Raw genomic sequence first — 18,880 nt, forward strand, 5'->3', positions numbered from 1 at the left:
TATGGATTATCTAGGGGCCATGCAGTGTAAAGTGATAAACACCACATGCCACCATCAAGTACTCCAGGCTACCCATCAACCTGTAAGGCAGCAGCAATCAACTGCCAAAGAGAGGAAATTTACTACTTAACTTGAGCCTTGAGATCACTTGGACAGGTGGCTGCTCTATCATGTTATTCCCATTATAGAAACTAATGTGAAAGCCAGCCATCTGGTTACATTACCAGTTATAGGTGTCCGTCCATCTCTACATACATTACTTTATCAGCAGGTTCCCATGAGGCTTAAAGTGGATATGGTGCAATTCAAGAGGTACAACATTAAGCATTATGTGCAAATCATAAAAATCAAGGTTGGGGAGCCCTGCAGAGGAGGCTCAGAATATAATATTACCTTCAAAACTTCAGCGTAACATGAAAATTCCCCCCCCCCTTTTTTTTTGCAACTTCAGTATTCAAATAAAAGCTTTCAATGACCTGGTCCATGAAATCACTTTTAAAAACTTTACCGGTACTTCTATTTACACATGTAATAGTTTCAATTGTTATGCTAGTCAAAACAGCTAATTTGAAAGACAAATCTGAAACCAATTTTTGAAATCTACTAAAAATGTAGCTCCATTCCTTCTAATCCCATACGCCAGACTATTCCATTTTTCTTGGTGGCTAGGGAGGGGATGGGAGCAAACTCAAGAAAACCGTCTGATCCACTTACTTTTCAAATGCATGTTAAGCAAATAAGGCAACCTACTGAAGTACTCTCAGTGGAAGGCAACAGCAGAGTGAAAAGTTAACTTCAAGATTCAGCTAGAGGTAAGAAGACCATTTACCAACTGGCAATTATTTGGAAAGCTAGACATGGGAATCAGATGACCAAATTGATCTCTTAGTCTACAATACGTTGATTGTCTGCATCATCCTGCCTAATGGTCAGGAACATTTTACCATACTTTCAAAATTTATGAGAAATCAAGGAAAGCAGAGCAATGGACAATGTACATTACTTAGCAGGATTACATAGACAAGGGGTTTTCAGTTTCCTTGGAGACTTAATAGAAATTCCTCAATAAGATGATCAACAATGGGGGGACGGGACTTTCCTTGAAAATCTCTCCCATAACATGCAGTTGCAAGGGGAGTGTGTAATTTAGGGCACATTCCAAGTTTATATAGGCAAATGGGGAAGGCCACTGTGCCCTGTGATCTGCCCCAGAATCCTCTGAAAGAGGCACCAGTCCCATTACAGATGCGGATGGATTCTTCAGCAGACAATAGGGAAAGGCTGTTCTAAGGGTACAAACAACAATAAAAAAACACCAGCACAGACAGACATTTGTCAAGTGGTTACATACTGTACACATTGTAGTGGTACATTACCCAAGTTGCCAGCATGGAATGTGCAAATATATTGAAGGGAGGTCCATATATAAGAGTCAGGATTCTAACTATGTATTTCCAGTATTCTACCTACTCACTGTAGCCATATGCACTTTTGTTGTTGTTTTCATATCACAAAAAGTAAATAGAATGTGCTGCGTATACATAATCCATTCATAAAAATGTAAAGGTAAAGGACCCCTGACAGTTAAGTCCAGGTGCGAATGACTCTGGGGTTGTGGTGCTCATCTCGCTTTACTGGCCGAGGGAGCCAATGTTGTCCGCAGACAGTTTTTCCAGGTCATGTGGCCAGCATGACTAAACCGCTTCTGGCGAAATCAGAGCAGTGCACGGAAACACTGTTTACCTTCCCTCCAGAGCAGTACCTATTTATCTGCTTGCACTTTGACGTGCTTTCGAACTGCTAGGTGGGCAGGAGCTGGGACTGAGGAAGAGGAGCTCACCCTGTTGCGGGGATTCGAACTGCTAACCTTCCGATTGGCAAGCCCTAGGCTCAGTGGTTTAGACCACAGCACCACCTGTGTCACAATCCATTCATACACACATACAAGTTTGCTGCAATAAACTTATTTCCAAACTTATGTAACCACAAACTGTTATCCAATATGTAGTAAGTTCATTTGCCAGGTATATTTTCAAACTGCTGCACGCACACTGTCCTATAAACATCCTCTTTATAAGCTTATCAATTGCTGTAAGGTCCACACATCTCAGCAACCTAAGCATTGGAACTGGGGGTTTCAGCAGTGTCTCTCCCAACTATCTTGGCAGTACTTAATGACTTTTAAACTCAGTTTCACTATATTTGAAAGAGTTGGTTCTGTGACATTAAATAAGGCCAAGAAAAGGATTTGAACCAATTGTGTGACCATGTACACTTTCAAGCAGAATGGACTAGTTGACCCTCGAGATCCCTTGCAATTCTACAATTCTATGATTGAATGCTGATTAGTTCAACACCAACATTTTCTTAAATAGCTACATTTGATATCCAAACACTCACACCTCTATCCCCAGTGTTACTCAAAAGTGCAGATCATAGCCAAATACTGTGCCTTGCTTGCCATCTTCAGCTAACGATGCAATGCTAACATCTTTTACAAAATGTCTCCTGCCAAGAAATAATCACTGAAGTTGAAAGCAATAAATGTAATAAATGAACTAAATGTTCTATTTGTTCATTTTAAGAGGAATTAATGCAACTTGTTGCAGTTATAACTTCTCATACCTTACAGAGTTGTACTCAGACTGGACCTACTGAAATTAATGGACCTAACAGTCACATTCACAAATTTAACTGAGTCTACTCTGAATACCATTCATAATGTTTTGATATTTGTTTATTTCAATATTGCATTTATATCTGGGATTTTTATGAATAACACCTAGAGTTCATGTTTTGACTGAAGACACAGTTTAGAATTTTTCATAAGTAAATAAAGTCACATGCAAGATTTTTGCAAAGTTGATCTCTGATTGCTTTTATCCATTTGAGGATTTTCTGTTTGTGAGATCTGCAGTAAGCCTTCTAGTTTTATGGAATTTTCTTAACCATAATGATTCTTTTTAAAATCACTTTTCCTGTCAAAACAAGAAAATAGCTCACCTTTTGACGGTTCTGAAAACAGCAGAAGTATCCCAGCATGCCATGCTGCAGGAAAGCATGGAGCCTTCCATGGTGCTTGACAGAACCATGTTCAATTTGTATTGTTCTACCACATGGTTAGATCAAGCACAAAGGAAAATCCCATCAAGTCAGAGTCAGAGTTAGGCAGCCGCCAAAGAGAGAGGAGCGTTGAAGAGGAAGCAGCATGGAGAAGCACAAGCTGGAGATTTCATTGAGAGCTGCTGTCCATTTCTCCCATGCATAAAGGAGCTGAAGTTCAAGAAGTCAATACTTATTGCTACAAATGCAAACCCCCCCCCCCGCCCTATAGCACAGATTGTTAGTGCATGAGAATAATGACCACAAATTTCTGAAGGTGTGTGGTAGGAATCCAGTTAAAGGTCTGCAATTGACAGCCTTCAATGAAGGTTCAACAGATCATACAAAGTGAGCATGCTCAAATTGTGAACAACATATATACACCACAGTATCTAGTGATTTAATACAGTAATGCAATACTCTTACTCTTCTTAATAAAGCGTCCAGCCAATACAGTAGTAATTTCTGAAACAATCAGCCTCTTTTAAGACTAATGTATTATTTTCTTATAATTATTTTGATATTCCTAATTATTTTGATAGTGTTTGTTTCCTTTAAAATTCCCTTAATGTTAAAGCAAGGATACAGCATTTTCATATATGCCACAGATAGTTAAGCAGGAAGTTTATTATGTATGTGAGACTGCCCACAATTAAGAGAAGGACCCTCACAGCACAATTCTAAGTATGCCTACATGGAAGTAAACCCAACAGTGTTCAATGGGGCTCAGTCCCATAACAGCAGCCCCATCTAACCAAAGGCTTATCTAGTCCAGCATCCTATTTCCCTCATCATTAAACAAATTTCCTGATCTGAAGACGGTCCGCATGATCAAGGGCATGCCTACACCAGTCATTCCATCTTCCTGGGAAACCCTGTAACTGAAGTTCTTTAAGCAAAGTAGGACTCCATAACAGAGACCTCCCAGAATTTTGGGGTTAAGCCATTACAATTATACTGGTATAAAACGGATAAAAAATTGCAATGCAGATATATAAGATTTGAAGACTCTTATGGATGGGGAAACGCTACATTAAAATGGAAACCAACACCTGAAGCTAGCACGGAATGTTATATTTGCTTTTTCCTTTTCAGTTTCTATTACATTATTATTATTATTATTATTATTATTATTATTATTATTATTATTATTATTATTAATTTTATCATTATTTTATATTTTACATTACATTATATTTTTATTTTATTACTTATGCTTTAATTGTGCTCAAGATAGGCTACATTCATGTTTAGCTGAATTTCCTTTACGATCATGAGAATTTTGTCATTTGAACAGACCTGTAGGAAAACAGAACCACTACTATTAGAACTGCTGTTAATCCAGACACCACGGCTTAACATGTGTTATGTTATAGTCTACTCTAGGAAGAAATTTTAGTGCAAGCTGGGCTGTTAGCTTCTATTTTTTTTGCCCGCCTAATACCATTCAATGCATACCAAGGGAGAGGGAAGTGACATGGTGCACAAAGCAGCACATGCACTTGATGCCGCCTTGGACCAATGGCCAATGATATTTGAAATCACCACTATGAAAACACTTGTTGAGAACTCAGGCCGTGATCCAAAATGCCACGAAGACCACCTTTCTTCTACAAATGTTGATAAATGGAGGACAACATGCTCTGACACAAATAATGGTGCTGTAATGATAGAGGTTACAAAAAGTGTCACTAAATATGCGGGTGCCTATGCCGCCTCAGTCTTCCACATTTGTACCAATGCTGCTATCATCAATTTGGATTGAATTACTGAGAGGCAGCATGTGACAGGGAGAGATTTCTGTTGGCAGATGGCTCATTGTCCTACCTTCATTGTTAGTTGTGCTAGTGGTGTGTATGACAACTATCTGGCATTGTAGCAGCTAATTAAATCAGTTAAATAGAACAAGAATCAAATGCTGCAGATACTGGGAAAACACATTTGGTTATCAGAGCTTCAAATGAGGGGGAAAAACTCGTATTGTTATTGCAGGAAAGGGCAAAGCTCTAGTGACTTTCTGTTTCCTTTAAATATCCGTTCATTAGCAGGGAAACCGCAGAACATGGACAGATCAATCAACTGCTAGTCAAATGCGACAGAAAGAGTGGACAAAAAGAAACCTACAAGAGAAAACAAAAAGAGACGTTTCTCTGAGCGGAGTAATATTTCTCATGCCATTGGCAGTGCACACCACAGAGCTGCACACTAATCAAGGAGCCCTGCCAATTCTAAAGCGGCGCAGGACTGCCATTGAGCAAGTACAATCTGCTGCTGGATTCCTTTTGATTTCCCTTTAGAAAACAAATCTGTATAGCAGTTATCTTAATCAAAAGATGCCAAGCGAACAAGCCTGCTGAGAAGGAGAGCCTCTGGTGAAATAGAGTTGGCATGTCTCACTTGATGCTTGGCTGCCACTGGGCAGGTGCAACCGAGGGAGAAGACTGCTTTTATGACTGTTACCCAAAATGGCAGCATTCCTCTCTTTTCTGAGAATTCATATTTAATACATAGCAAGGCTGCAGCTAGGAAAAAATGTCCCCATCCATATTCTGCTTTGAATTTTTATAACGGTCCAAGCACAGAGGATTTAAAAGCCATTCAATTAAATCTAATATTTGCAAATGCAGGCAGATCAACCTTGCTTTGCAATATGTCAGGCAAATGAGAACTTTTCTTCACACAATATAATCTGAGTTTCTTCAGTTCAGGATGAGAGACAAAACTACTACATCCCCTTTAAATTAAAAAGCCATCAAAACAAGTAATCTAAAGATCCCATCACCTACATTTCTCCACTATATCCTGTATGAAACAAGTATCTTCAAAAATTAATTGCCTCTCAAAGCAATGCTAAAAACACTATATGTTTTCATTCACATGCACCATACATGCAATGGCCAGCTCTCATCATGTACAATGATTATATATACTTTAGAAGTACTGTATATATATTGTTTACTATAATTTCTTGCAAACGCAGGCTGCAATCCTATATCCAATTTACAGAGAGTAAACACCAAATTCAATGAGTCTTAGTTGTCAAGAACTACACATGGAAGATACCAAGCAGAATTCTATCAAAAGGAAAAATTCACAGTGCAGTCCTATGAATGTCTACTCAGAATTGAGTTTCATTAAGTTTAAGGTAAGTATGCACAAGATTGACATAGTTTGGCTACAATTTTTAACATTGCTGTCTTCATCATAATAGGACTTGTAAAACACTTATTACAGATATGCAAAGCACCGTTGTCTCCTCTCTAAAGATCCCATCAAATATTCTCTGTATAACTATGGACAAGAGCTTCCATGCAATTAGGCCCAAGTATGATTTTCAGACACAACTGACTCCATACCTCCATAATTAAGCCATATCACATGACTTAAGTTTTTGAATTTATGTATTGTTTACACCTACATAACTATTGACCAAAAGCTAAGCACACAAAGACATAGAATGTGAGTAAAACTTGTTTCCAGTTGTATGCAGTTTTCCTTCCCACCAATGAAAATCAATTTCACTAGTTATTATCCAAAATGCATTTTTCTTTCGATTAAAAGAATGATGTATTCCAATACATGGAAAATAAATTAATAAATTATTGCTTCATTTGACTGAACTTAACTGTAACTTCCCAAAGCATCCACTGCTGAGGTGAATTTGAATCCATATCCAAGCCCACCCCCTGCACCATGTTGACTCTTACTGGTATTGTTTTAACAATCATTTTCTTTAAATATGAGTACACATTGATTAATTTTTGTGGAACAGATATGGTTTTACAACAAGACATTTGGTCAAAATACCACAAGGTTGTATCAAGCACAGTCTTTCCATTAATGGAATATTCTTTGATTCAATAGAAACTTCAGTGAATGGAAGAGCAAGGGGGGAAATTTGCCCAAATTTCTGCTTCTTCCCCCAACCCCCTCTACTATCCTCCTTTTGTTTTCCCCAACCCTATGGAACACTTTTTTGGGGGGGGGAAGCAGAGGAAGCTCTAAAAGGAAGGTGAAAAACAGCAAAATTAATTGGATACATAAAACTTGAAGTAAATTTAATGTTTTGCAAGCAGAACGCTAACTTATTTATATAATTAATATTCTCTACATAAATATGATTTAGATGCCATAACTTTTACTGTATTGACAAAGGGCAGTTTATGAATGAAGGCTTATTGAGGAAAAGAAGGGTAGATGTCATCTTTCCTCACAAAGAAACTAGTGTCTTCTGCCATCTGCTCTTAGTTGTCAGAAGTGCAATATATCATAATCCTTTTTTCAGGAGGAAAAGGTAGCATTTTTATGTGAAGGTACTGCAACATATTCCATCAATGACAGCCATTTTTTCTTCTCAGTCTACTTAATGATTTTCTGCCGCATAAAAATCTACCCATACTTGAAGCTCTCAACACTGAAAGAGGTGGCATATTATACCACTGCTACACATTTAAATCATTTATGTGTAAATAACATGAGGAAGTAGACAACTAACTTTTACTCAGAGTAGACCCACTGAATTAATGAACAACACTAAGTTGGGTTCATTAATTTAAATCGGTCTGCTCTGAGGAAAACTTAGCAGTATACCATCCTTACAATGTGAGCAACTAGAATATTACAAAACGGCCCTCTGCACATGCCTAAAAGATGAAACACAGACTAACAGTAATCATTGATTGAGACTTGAAAAAATCCCAATCTGTAATACTCTGAATCAACTGCAGAGCTCTAGACATGAGGTGTGTTAAAATGATCAAACATTACAATAAATTTTTAATATTTCTTTCAATTACATTGTTTTTTGAATGTTTACAATCTTAAAGGCCAGCTTGACTAATAATTTATTTTATTTATTACAACCATTTGTATATTGCTCAATCAGAATAGTCTCTAAGCGGTTGTCATATAAGCCATACACTTATTGTATGGCTTCCATAAGAGTTAACCGTTGCTTTTCTTCCAGAATATTTCATCCTTCCATTCAGCCACAATTTTGCAACACAAAGGGACATCAATTGAACATCAAACACTATTAAAACACCGTATTTTTAATTCAGGTTGCCTAGTTGTTTATATTATGATGCCAATGTGGCACAGTTCTCATGGGCAACTAGTGGAGATGCTTTTTGCCATTCTCAGTTCTGAATGCTGCTATTGCCTTTAACATTTTGTGAACCTAAAATGGCATAAATTGAGACCTACCAAGCTGAACAAAGCTCACCATCCCTGGCTTGACATGAAGACCAGCTGGACAGCTAACCTGAGGAGTTGCCCAGTGGAGCTGAAGGGCAACATACTCTGCCATTGGCCAAATCATCATGGTAATAAGAAGACCAACCTGGCTAAATATATCCACTAAAGAAGGAGCAGCTGCAGGGAGCCTGTTTTTCCCCTTCCTGGGAGGAAAAAAACACTAGGTTCCAGCTGCTAGCTGTCCAGTGATCACAGAAGCAAATCTGTCCCCATAAACTGTCCTAAAGAACAAGAGCCACCAACTTCTATTCAAGCAAGAACACCAGAGATGGAAGATCAGCCTGGTCCAAATTGGATATAAATTCTTGTAGTTCGCAACTGTACTATATTCTGGCCTTGAAGAACTTATCTCCCTAGCCAACCTTTTCCCTCTACTGCCCTTACCTTGTGTGTCTTATCGTTTTAGTTTGTAAGTCTAGTGGTGGGACTTCTCACTCTCTTGTTTATTTGACTCTCTTTGGGACACAATAATTGTCTTAAAAGCAGGATAAAAAGAAAGAGGCTTTACTGATCTTCTGGTGAACTGCCATTTATGGCCAGTAGGTTGAATTTGGCAAGTGGGTCGCACAAGTTGCACAGACCTATGTGGTGCATCCATCTTCCTTCCTTCCTTCCTTCCTTCCTTCCTTCCTTCCTTCCTTCCTTTCATTCATGTTATGCCACTGTTTTATAGTTCATCCATAGAGCATAGAACTTGCCAGACATTTTTTTTAAAAAAAGACTCTCCTCTCCCAATCATCTCATCAGTATTATCTCTTTGATTTTATTCTTCAGATGTTGGGCACTCCCCACTCCTGCCCAGGAGCACTTCTAGCCAATTTATTTATTTACTTACTTAAAAGAGGCCTCTGCAACTATCTCCACATCTACTACCTCTAAAGAGATACTGACTGCACCATTGTTACTGAAAAGTCACCTGAGGGGGTTTGTCAAAATAGTTAAAACAAAGCATGCTTTCATTGACTGGCAAAATAAGTCCTCATGACAAACCCTTTATTCAGTTAGTAAGATCTTTTCTTATGAATGAAACATTTGAATTCTTTTATTTCTTAAAGAAGAAGTCATATGACATATTTGGCCACTTGTACCTTATCTCTTTTAGAGGCAGTATACAGTCCTGCATTCTTTTAAAATTACATCCTATCTTTGTACCTATATAAATATATAAACCACAAGGCAAGCTAAAGGGTTGCCTCTCTTTTAATGCATAAGGTAAATAGGTTTTCTGGAGGACTAATCCAATTCTCCAAATTTAATTTCAGAAAGATGCTACATAATATCCATTATAGCAAACACTGTCCTACAGATTTGATTAGTGGGCTCTCTGGACCTGCTTATTTCTGAACTGAAAGTGCAGTACAGCCTGGATAAATGAATTACCTGAGCAACGGAACTTCTTGCTCTTGATCTGGCTGATTCGTTTGTTGGCAAGGCGACGTGGGCTGCTGCATCGAGCGCCGCTGGTTTCTATTGGATTATCCTGCAGGTAATCAGCCAGCCACTTCAAATGGCAGTCGCACACAAATGGATTCTGAGCTAAATGCCTGCAAGAGGGATGGGATGTTTAACCAGAAGTGACCTGTGACATTGTACTCCATCATTGTTTCTTACAAACATAAAACTGAAGAATAGAGTAATTGAATCAGCTTCCAATACACCAGGCCTGGCGGAAGCCACATGGAGCTGTACTTGAATGGAAGAAATTCTGTGAACTATCTTATTTTTTAGCCCATTAAGTCTGCAGCAAGCCTTTTCAAGAAGGAAACAAAAATTAATATAGCAAAGCTTGCTTTTAAAGGGCACAGACCTTCTGTCTACAAAAGGCACTGTTTTCATGCCACAATACCCTGCAGTTGAATGCATCTTTTTAGAAATACAAGGATTAAAATAATTCTTATCACAAAACTAAAGCATTGCAGACAACAAATTCATGTTTGTAAACTAGTGTATTTTTGGCCAGTAAGCAGTCTACAAATGAACTTAAAATGTAAGTGTGCTGGTCAGAGCTGCTAAATCCTTATGTAAAATAGATTTACTCCTGAGGGATCCTGAACAAAATTGATCCTGAAACTAGAACCCAAGTAATATAACAACAAAAGTGTAGGTAAAATATAACAAGTCAATATTTATTAGAATCTTGAATTGAGTAAGTGGGAAAACATGTCATGCCACTTGGATTCGATTTCTAATAAGCAAATAGCAAAGAATAAAAATAAAAGAAAGGGACTGGCCCTGCCCCACCATAAAATTTCCTCAAAGGGTTAGGCCAGACTTCCTCAAATTCGGTCCTCCAGATGTTTTTTGAGACTACAATTCCCATCATCCCTGACCACTGGTCCTACTAGCTAGGGATCATGGGAGTTGTAGGCCAAAAACATATGGAGGGCCGAGGTTAAAGAAGCCTGGGTTAGGCACTTTTGATACAGGTTAAAGTCACCTCAGCTGATTATGTATGACAACAGTAACTAATCCTCCTTACTTTAGATTGTTTTTCTATTTTTCAATATTTTTGAATCTTTTTATTACAGTGGTACCTCAGGTTAAGTACTTAATTCGTTCCGGAGGTCCGTTCTTTACCTGAAACTGTTCTTAACCTGAAGCACCACTTTAGCTAATGGGGCCTCCTGCTGCCGCCGCGCTGCCGGAGCACGATTTCTGTTCTCATCCTGAAGCAAAGTACTTAAACCGAGGTACTATTTCTGGGTTAGTGGAGTCTGTAACCTGAAGCGTATGCAACCTGAAGTGTATGTAACCCAAGGTACCACTGTATATGCAAACCAGTAAAATAAAAAGATATAAATGAATTGAGATTTAGGGAAGAATCAAAGAGGCATTAAAAAAACAACAACAACCCAGTGCTGTTTTACAGGCCATTTATCCAACAAACAACCTATTAATGTGCTCCAGATCTTCACCTGGATTAACTTGTATTGTGTGGTATGTCTGATTCCAAAGGGCAAAAAGGTCACGAGTCAATGTGGCAAGCTGCTACACATAAATGACTCATTGCACAAAGCAGCCAGTGTGGTGTAGTGATTAAGAGCGGTAGACTCGTAATTTGGTGAACCGGGTTCACTTCCCCGCTCCTCCACATGCAGCTGCTGGGTGACCTTGGGCTAGTCACACTTCTTTGAAGTCTCTCAGCCCCACTCACCTCACAGAGTGTTTGTTGTGGGGGAGGAAGGGAAAGGAGAATGTTAGCCGCTTTGAGATTCCTTCGGGTAGTGATAAAGCAGGATATCAAATCCAAACTCTTCTTCCATTTTAAGGAAGGTTCAAGTGGTTTCCTGATCAATTTTTTGTAAAGAGGCCTCTGGCTAGCTTTGGTCACTGAAGACTTACACTGTATTAATTTCAAGAGTTTAAATTGGTGAGGAAACCAAAAAAGTTTCTGATGGTGCCAAGCAGCTTAGCTTATTCAAAATAAAAGAATTCTCTCACACATGTGATAAATGGCTATCCAAGAAACTGTCAAAAATTGTATATACAACTCATCTAATAAAAATAAAACAATTTTGACTCCGCTTAAGCCTTACAACATGATACCATCATTCACTATAAGAAAGAAAACAAAAATTGATCAAATTGATACTTTTTTGGAGGGGGGAACCTCCCATATTTTAACAGCAACTAAATCACCAAAAAGGGATAATATGTAATGTTTAATGGGCAAAAGTGGGAATACAATTTAAATATAAAGATTTTTAGTAGGGACTGATACTGATTATTTTAGTTGTGCAAAGCCATTGAACAATTGTTCCCAACAGAATGTAATACAAGGCCAAGAGAAGTGCCAAAAAATCAAATACCTCAGGATGAGAACAGAAATTGCGCGGCGGCAGCGCAGCAGGCCCCATTAGCTAAAGTGGTACCTCAGGTTAAGAACGGTTTCAGGTTAAGAATGGACCTCCAGAACGAATTAAGTTCATAACCAGAGGTACCACTGTATGTAGGTTGAACTTTGGTTCCTTATTTTGAAACCACCTTTTAATTAGACAATGACTAACATGTTTAGCAGTGGAACTGCAGTAGTGAAATTGGGACACAAAACACTGGTTAGGTGGATTTCCCACTCTATGCACCTATCCCATCTTTGGTTTCTAGCCTAAATATCTACTTACTATATCCAGTTTGTTTGGAGTCTGTTCATATTAGCAACTGCGTAAAATGAACACAATAAGCATACAATATACGAAGATATAATATTGTGAATGGAGTGGGATGAGGTACAGCAGCAACACAGGCTAGCTGAGCTATCTACCTGCCAGGTATAGTAGTAACCTGGAAAAAGGCAAGGCCCAACAGGAGAGCCAGCCATGACATGTCGTCGTCAGCAGCAGCAGTAGCAAAGTCAATACTATGGAGAAGTCTCTGTCACTAGCAATGTATATAAGGGCAACTGTGAACAGCAAACATTCTCTCTCATGCTGTGTTGCAATGAGTGAGTTGTATGACTTAATTCTGACTGTGTCAAAATTCTAATTCTCGCAGCAGACCAATACCTCTGAGCAACACAAATCTCAACTACCATGGGGTAACACAAGTCTCTACTACCAATGAAGCTGCAGGCACTGCTGCTGCCACTTGCAGCTATAACTATTCTCATGTTTTCTTATTATCTTGAATCAGTAAGGAAGGCAAAATATAATATTCTTACCTCTTTAAAAAAATTAAAATTTTGGAAAATTAAATGTTTTAAAATACTGCCAATTTCCCCCTTCCAGCCTTTATCTATTTTCTTCCCCTTTTCTGTACCTTTCATTCTCTTTTCTATCTGCTCTGTCCATAACACTTTTCTTCCATCTTTTTGTCTGCTTCTTTATTTATCAACCTCTCAACACTTCAACTGCCCACACCCCTGTGGGTTGGAGCCTTTAGCGCTCTGGCAGGCATAGTGTTACTCAGAACTAAGGAATGGTACAAGATCACAAGATTATGCCATGTCCTCCATATCTGAAAACATTGAGTGTTTGGGATGGATAGTTTTAATGTATCTATGTGTAGCTGTTTGTTTGTTGGTAAATCACTTTGGGTTGCCTTGGGCAAGATAAAGTGACTAACCAATTTCATCACCATCATCATCATAATCATAATCATCATCATCATCAAAAACAACATTCTTGGATACTCACAGAGTTTGAATTGTTTGGAGAGGGACAAAAAGTCCTTTACTGATAGTCTGCAGCTTATTATCATAGAGAGACAGCAAATTGAGATTATGCAAATCTTGAAAGGTGTTTACTCTCAGGCAGTTGATCTTATTGGCATTCAGAAGCCTGTAAACAAAACAAAAAAAATAGTTTTAAAATACAAATATTACTGAGGACTAAACAAAGCTTTTCTGAGCAAGCAATAGAAAAGAATGGTATTAGAAGTGATGCACTGTGGTATATAGGTTTCTCAGGTTACCTCGGCTGCCGTCAAAACAGAATACATGTAAATAGTAGAATATAAAGCATCCCTTAAAAACAAACAAACAACAAACCATTCTGTCTTGCAAGGAGTTGTGTATTAACAAGTTTAACATGGTACATTAAGTTTCTTAATGGGACAGGCACATACCACAATATTTCATTTAACCTGCTGGAGTTGTCTAGTTATTTCATAGAACTGGGACTATCCCTCTGAGGGCCTTTCCACACATCACTTATGATGGTATAATTTAAAAAAGTGAATTTGGAGCTGAATGTCTGCACCTGTTATTAGAGAGTGAGAATCCCATGTTAATTGTGTGTAATAAGCAAATTGAGAAAGATTTTGTGGCTTTGGTCACACCCCTTATGTAGCCTTGTGTTCTTTGAAGCAGTAAATGTCAGAGTTATGAGCTTACACAGAGGGAATATAATGCCCAGTGTTCTGGAATTTAAACTTATGGGAGTATAACAGATTAGAAGTGGTTAGAAGAGAGAAACTACTTGTGTTTGTCTAAGCTACAGCTTATTCCTGAACTTCCATCACTATCTGCCATATCTGAATAACTCACAAAGTGATAGCTCAAAAGGGAAGTGCTATGAAGCAGTTGTTTCCAAAAGAACGCCTATCAACTGCTACCTGCTTATGTATTAATATTATCCATCTCACAATGAATATGCACAACAGTACTATATCACAATACTAAAATTCATCTCAAAAGAAAAAGAAAAAAGTCATAATTTGCCAAAGTGATACGCTTTTTAACTAAGCCCTTTTTAAGAATGTGTACTGAAGTGGCAAGCAAAAAGATTAGATTATCAACAACCCTTGTGCACAATTAATATTCTCATAACTGATGTAGTAACATGAATACAATTTCAAGTGTTTAAAGAATAACCTGAGCTTCCAAAACAGAATGATAGAAAATAATTGGTTTGAAAAAGAAAAGAAAGACATTACTGTAGCATTTGCCCTCACCAACATTTTAATTTTCTGATCAGAGAAGACAAGCAAGCAAACTATCAGAGAATAACTAGAAGTACAACAAGAAAATACAGGTGTCTGTCATTATCAGATAAGCTAGAAATCATTTTAAGTACAGTACACTAATAACCAGAAAGAATTATGAAAAGAAATTTAGACAAAGACCCCTCTTTTCTCTTGCCTGCTTTTTTTATCATAGCATCATTAACAATTCTTATAAAATTAACACAAACAACAAAAATGGATAAAACTAAATGGGGAAAAGCGCAGTAGCAGAAGTCAAACTACGTACTATGGGGTAGAATATAGGTACTGAGGGTCTGAAGAAATCCAGGTTCTAACCTGACTCAGTCACTATTCCTATTCTTCATATGGCTATTGTGTCCCTCTGTGGTATCAATTTCTTTAACTATCTTATACTAGTGCCTTGTTTACAAAGGTACTCTTAGTACTGGAGTCTTGCATATCAGACTTTTTTTTACAATGGCTGTCATACTATTTGTATATCACAGGTGTTAACAGCAGTTGAGAGCCCACCTACCACTAAGTGCTACAGCAGTTGCTAGCAGTAATTACAGGTTCCGTAGTGCACTGGGAAGTGTTTATATATTATTCAAGTACTAGCAATTACATATATAACAAATCACCTTGAATATGAAGGCAGAAAAAGTTCTACCTAAGGAGCTATGTTAGTTCATGGAAATAAATTGCTTGACTCTGATATACCAATAATAGTTTGGAAGGACTGCTGGTGTTATATTACTAGGCATTGCGAGGAAGTATTCACAGTGAATATGTTTCTTACTGTTGGTCTATTATCAATGGTAATCTTATGACTGTGTGTCATGCAAAGCTAAATTCTCCATATGTTCTCCTCTGATGCATCAGCTCCCACACTGATCCATAGAACTCCAAACCTGCCATAACAAGTGGAGACACTGGGGATCAAAAGTTGCCTCTGCCTCCTGGGTCAGTGAGAGAGTCTACTCAGGCAATGCCACTCATGGGGGCAAGGTATCTAATCCCACAGCATTTTAAAAAATAATAAATAAAAGAAACACATCAATCGGGTTTTGTAAATAAATTGCAGTGCCAAAGCAGAAAGACCTTTAAAGAATAGTCAAAAGAAATTACTTCTTCACACACTGCATAGTTAAACTACCACAAGATGTTGCAATAAGTATTTCCAGTATCGGAAACATTAAGCCTCTGAATGCTGGTTTTTGGGAAACGTGAGTGGCTACATTCATGTACTGATTGTGTGCTTCCTGTAGGCACTGTGAGAAGAGGATGCTAGACTAGATGGGTTTTTGGTCAGGTACAGAGGTGCTCTTCCTATGTTATTAAGATGGTAGTGTCACGGACTGGCTGGACACAGAGGAATGGTGGGCACTAGGTAGTGAACCCCCAAGGCTCAGAACCTGGGGATTGTTGGCGAGATAACAATGAGTGGTCAGAGGGAGAAGCCTGGGAAGAGTAGCTGCTGGAAGCAGAAGAGGTAACAGGGTCTAGTGAGCAGGGAGAGCCTGTGGCAGAGAGAACACCAGAATCCAAGGCGGAAGCAGGAGAGGAGGGAGCCCAAGAGGCAGAGATGAGTCAGGCTGGTGAAGAAGCCAGGGCACCTCCCCCTCCTGCTGTGCCAAGTCCCCCCCCCGATGCCCCAGGACCAGATAAGGTATAAAAAGGGATGAGCAGAGACAAGTGTGTCTTTGTTGTCTCAGATTGTGTCAGGGCTAGAGTTAGATGCAGGTCAGCACAAAAGTAATAAGTCACTAATTCCAGTGAACTATTATTCAAGTAAACTAAAGTACAGTTCTGGCCTAGTGGTCTCAGCAACCCTGCGTGATAGTTCTTGCCCGGATGACACAGTTGTGAGGACTGAAGTCTCTGTTTTCCCACCCCTGTCTAAGGCTCCTCCTTTCCAGTGCTATTCCCATGCAGTCTCAAACTGCATCTGTGAACAACTAATCTCTGTTCTGCTTTCTTCATTTTTGTGTGCGTTCTTGGAGACCAGCGGGTAAGGAAGCTGGTCGCAGCAGGAGGGAGAGACTCTCTTGATTCTTCAACAGCCTCTTGACTCCCCTCCTTTCCAGCCTCTACTTCAGTCTCAAAGTCCGGACTGCACTGTGTCACAGACTCTTCCTGCTCACTAAACCCTTTTGCTCTTCCAGCTTCCGACACCTCCTCTCCCCGTCTTCGCTCTCTGACCACTCACCATCATCCCACCACCAATCCCCTGACTCGGAGACTTCTTCCCATGGGGGTTTAGCTGGGGTTTCCCAGCTGGCACCTCTCACCACTCCTCTGCATCCAATCAGTCCATGACAGATTGCTTGGGAAGGACCCAGGATGGAGATTTAGGCAGCTGTGGGAAGGAGGGGACCGTCAGTCTCCACAACTACCTCATCGGGGCAAGATCTACTGAGAAGAGTTGTTGTGCTAATTAGATCTGGCACTGCTCAGCAGACTTACTCTGTGTGATTTATTCCTGACACCCATTCCTGACAGGTACCTATTAATTCTTTCAAACTATAGATCAGGGGTAGGCAACCTAAGGCCCGTGGCCAGATGCGGCCCAACTGCCTTCTCAATCTGGCCTGCGGATGGTCCGGGAATCAGCATGTTTTTACATGAGTAGAATGTGTCCTTTTATTTAAAATGCATCTCTGGATTATTTGTGGGGCCTGCCTGGTGTTTTTACATGAGTAGAATGTGTGCTTTTATTTAAAATGCATCTCTGGGTTATTTGTGGGGCCTGCCTGGTGTTTTTACATGAGTAGAATGTGTGCTTTTATTTAAAACACATCTCTTTTTGTGGGGCATAAGAATTGTTTCATTTTTTTCTTTCCAAAATATAGTCCGGCCCACCACATGATCTGAGGGATGGTGGACCGGCTCACGGCTGAAAAAGGTTGCTGACCCCTGCTATAGATACTAAAAACTGACAGTTCCCTACCCATCACAGGGTTATCTGAAACATGCTAGGAAAGTCCAGCACAGTGAGGCAGTGTCACACTGTCACCCTGCTGGCAGCGGTGCCACTCTCACATACAAGGATGGTGTGGGGAGGAGAAGGGTGACAAAGAGACTGGAGCTGCATGGGTGCACTGGAACAACCATGCTCCTACACCCAGCCTGTCTGCCCTACAGTAAGCAGCAGCAGCACGATCAGAGGGCAAAGGCATGGCACCATCCCACCACACTGGCTGCTCCTGAATCATGTTTACTACAAATACAAATGCAACAGTCCAAAACTGGATTTATTTTTTAGAATACTTAATAGTTTAGAAGACAAATTCCAGAGAGAGTATTAGCAGTGTTTTTCACTGTAATTTTTCAAGAAATGAATAATAGCATACAAAAATCTTGAAATTCAATAAAAAATAAGATGCATAGTCCTTTATAGAAACCTAGCAGGATATAAGAAAAACTGAATTCCAATACTGAATTGCACATCCTTTTCTTTCCTGGTACAAACCTTACTTGAAATAGGCTTCACCATTTCTTAACAGTTACTACTTTCATATGCTACAAAGCTTCTGATAAACCTCAGAAATTATACTGGCTACTTGGATCTCTCATTAGACTTTTCTTACCCTTTTGTCTCCAGGCTAATAAGAAAAAAAAATCTAATCTACAGCCTTCTAAACGCTAAATTAGATCTAATGAGAGGGCACTTTCCCAACTGTTCAACAGCATGTTTCAAACCAAGACAAGCTTTTTATGGTTCAGACATCCAGGGATGATGACAACACATTGAAGACAGTTTAAAAGTCAAATTCAAATTATTTAAATAACTTGAATATATATCCATCAAATTGGATGGATACCTAATGATACAATTTTTGTATATTTTTATATGTTACTTCTGATATATATATATATTCCTGTACCCGTGAAAATCTACGAAAGCAAATATATATATATATATATATATGCTTTCGTAGATTTTCACGGGTACAGGAATGCAGGTTTTGGTGTCCTCGGGTGTCTTCCCGTGTAAAAGTTGGGGTGTCTAGGCGACGTTTCGACGAGGTCTCACTCGTCATCTTCAGGCTGGTGCTTTCGGCTTCTTGTTACTGGAACAGAGCAGGATCTCAGTGTTTGAGTTCCTATAAATACTGTT

The 18,880-nt window shown here is 39.1% G+C and overlaps 1 protein-coding gene and 1 long non-coding RNA gene across 3 annotated transcripts in view; one reads left to right on the plus strand and one right to left on the minus strand.

Annotated features, from left to right (window-relative positions):
* Nucleotides 1–18,880, minus strand: part of SLIT3 (slit guidance ligand 3) — a 396,000-nt gene that overhangs the window by 102,062 nt on the left and 275,058 nt on the right. For both annotated transcript variants that reach the window (XM_081899114.1, XM_081899113.1), the window contains exons 13-14: nt 13,491–13,634; nt 9,739–9,902 (exon numbers count right to left, since the gene is read on the minus strand). In XM_081899114.1, coding sequence (XP_081755240.1) covers nt 9,739–9,902; nt 13,491–13,634 — 308 coding nt within the window. The remainder of the gene's footprint in view (nt 1–9,738; nt 9,903–13,490; nt 13,635–18,880) is intronic.
* The window catches only part of LOC309363150, a 413,995-nt gene that overhangs the window by 89,275 nt on the left and 305,840 nt on the right, over nt 1–18,880 (plus strand). The gene's annotated exons all lie outside the window — the stretch shown is intronic.

The sequence above is a fragment of the Podarcis melisellensis genome, assembly GCF_964234715.1.
Source record: "Podarcis melisellensis genome assembly, chromosome: 2".
NCBI classification, from domain to species: Eukaryota; Metazoa; Chordata; class Lepidosauria; order Squamata; family Lacertidae; genus Podarcis; species Podarcis melisellensis.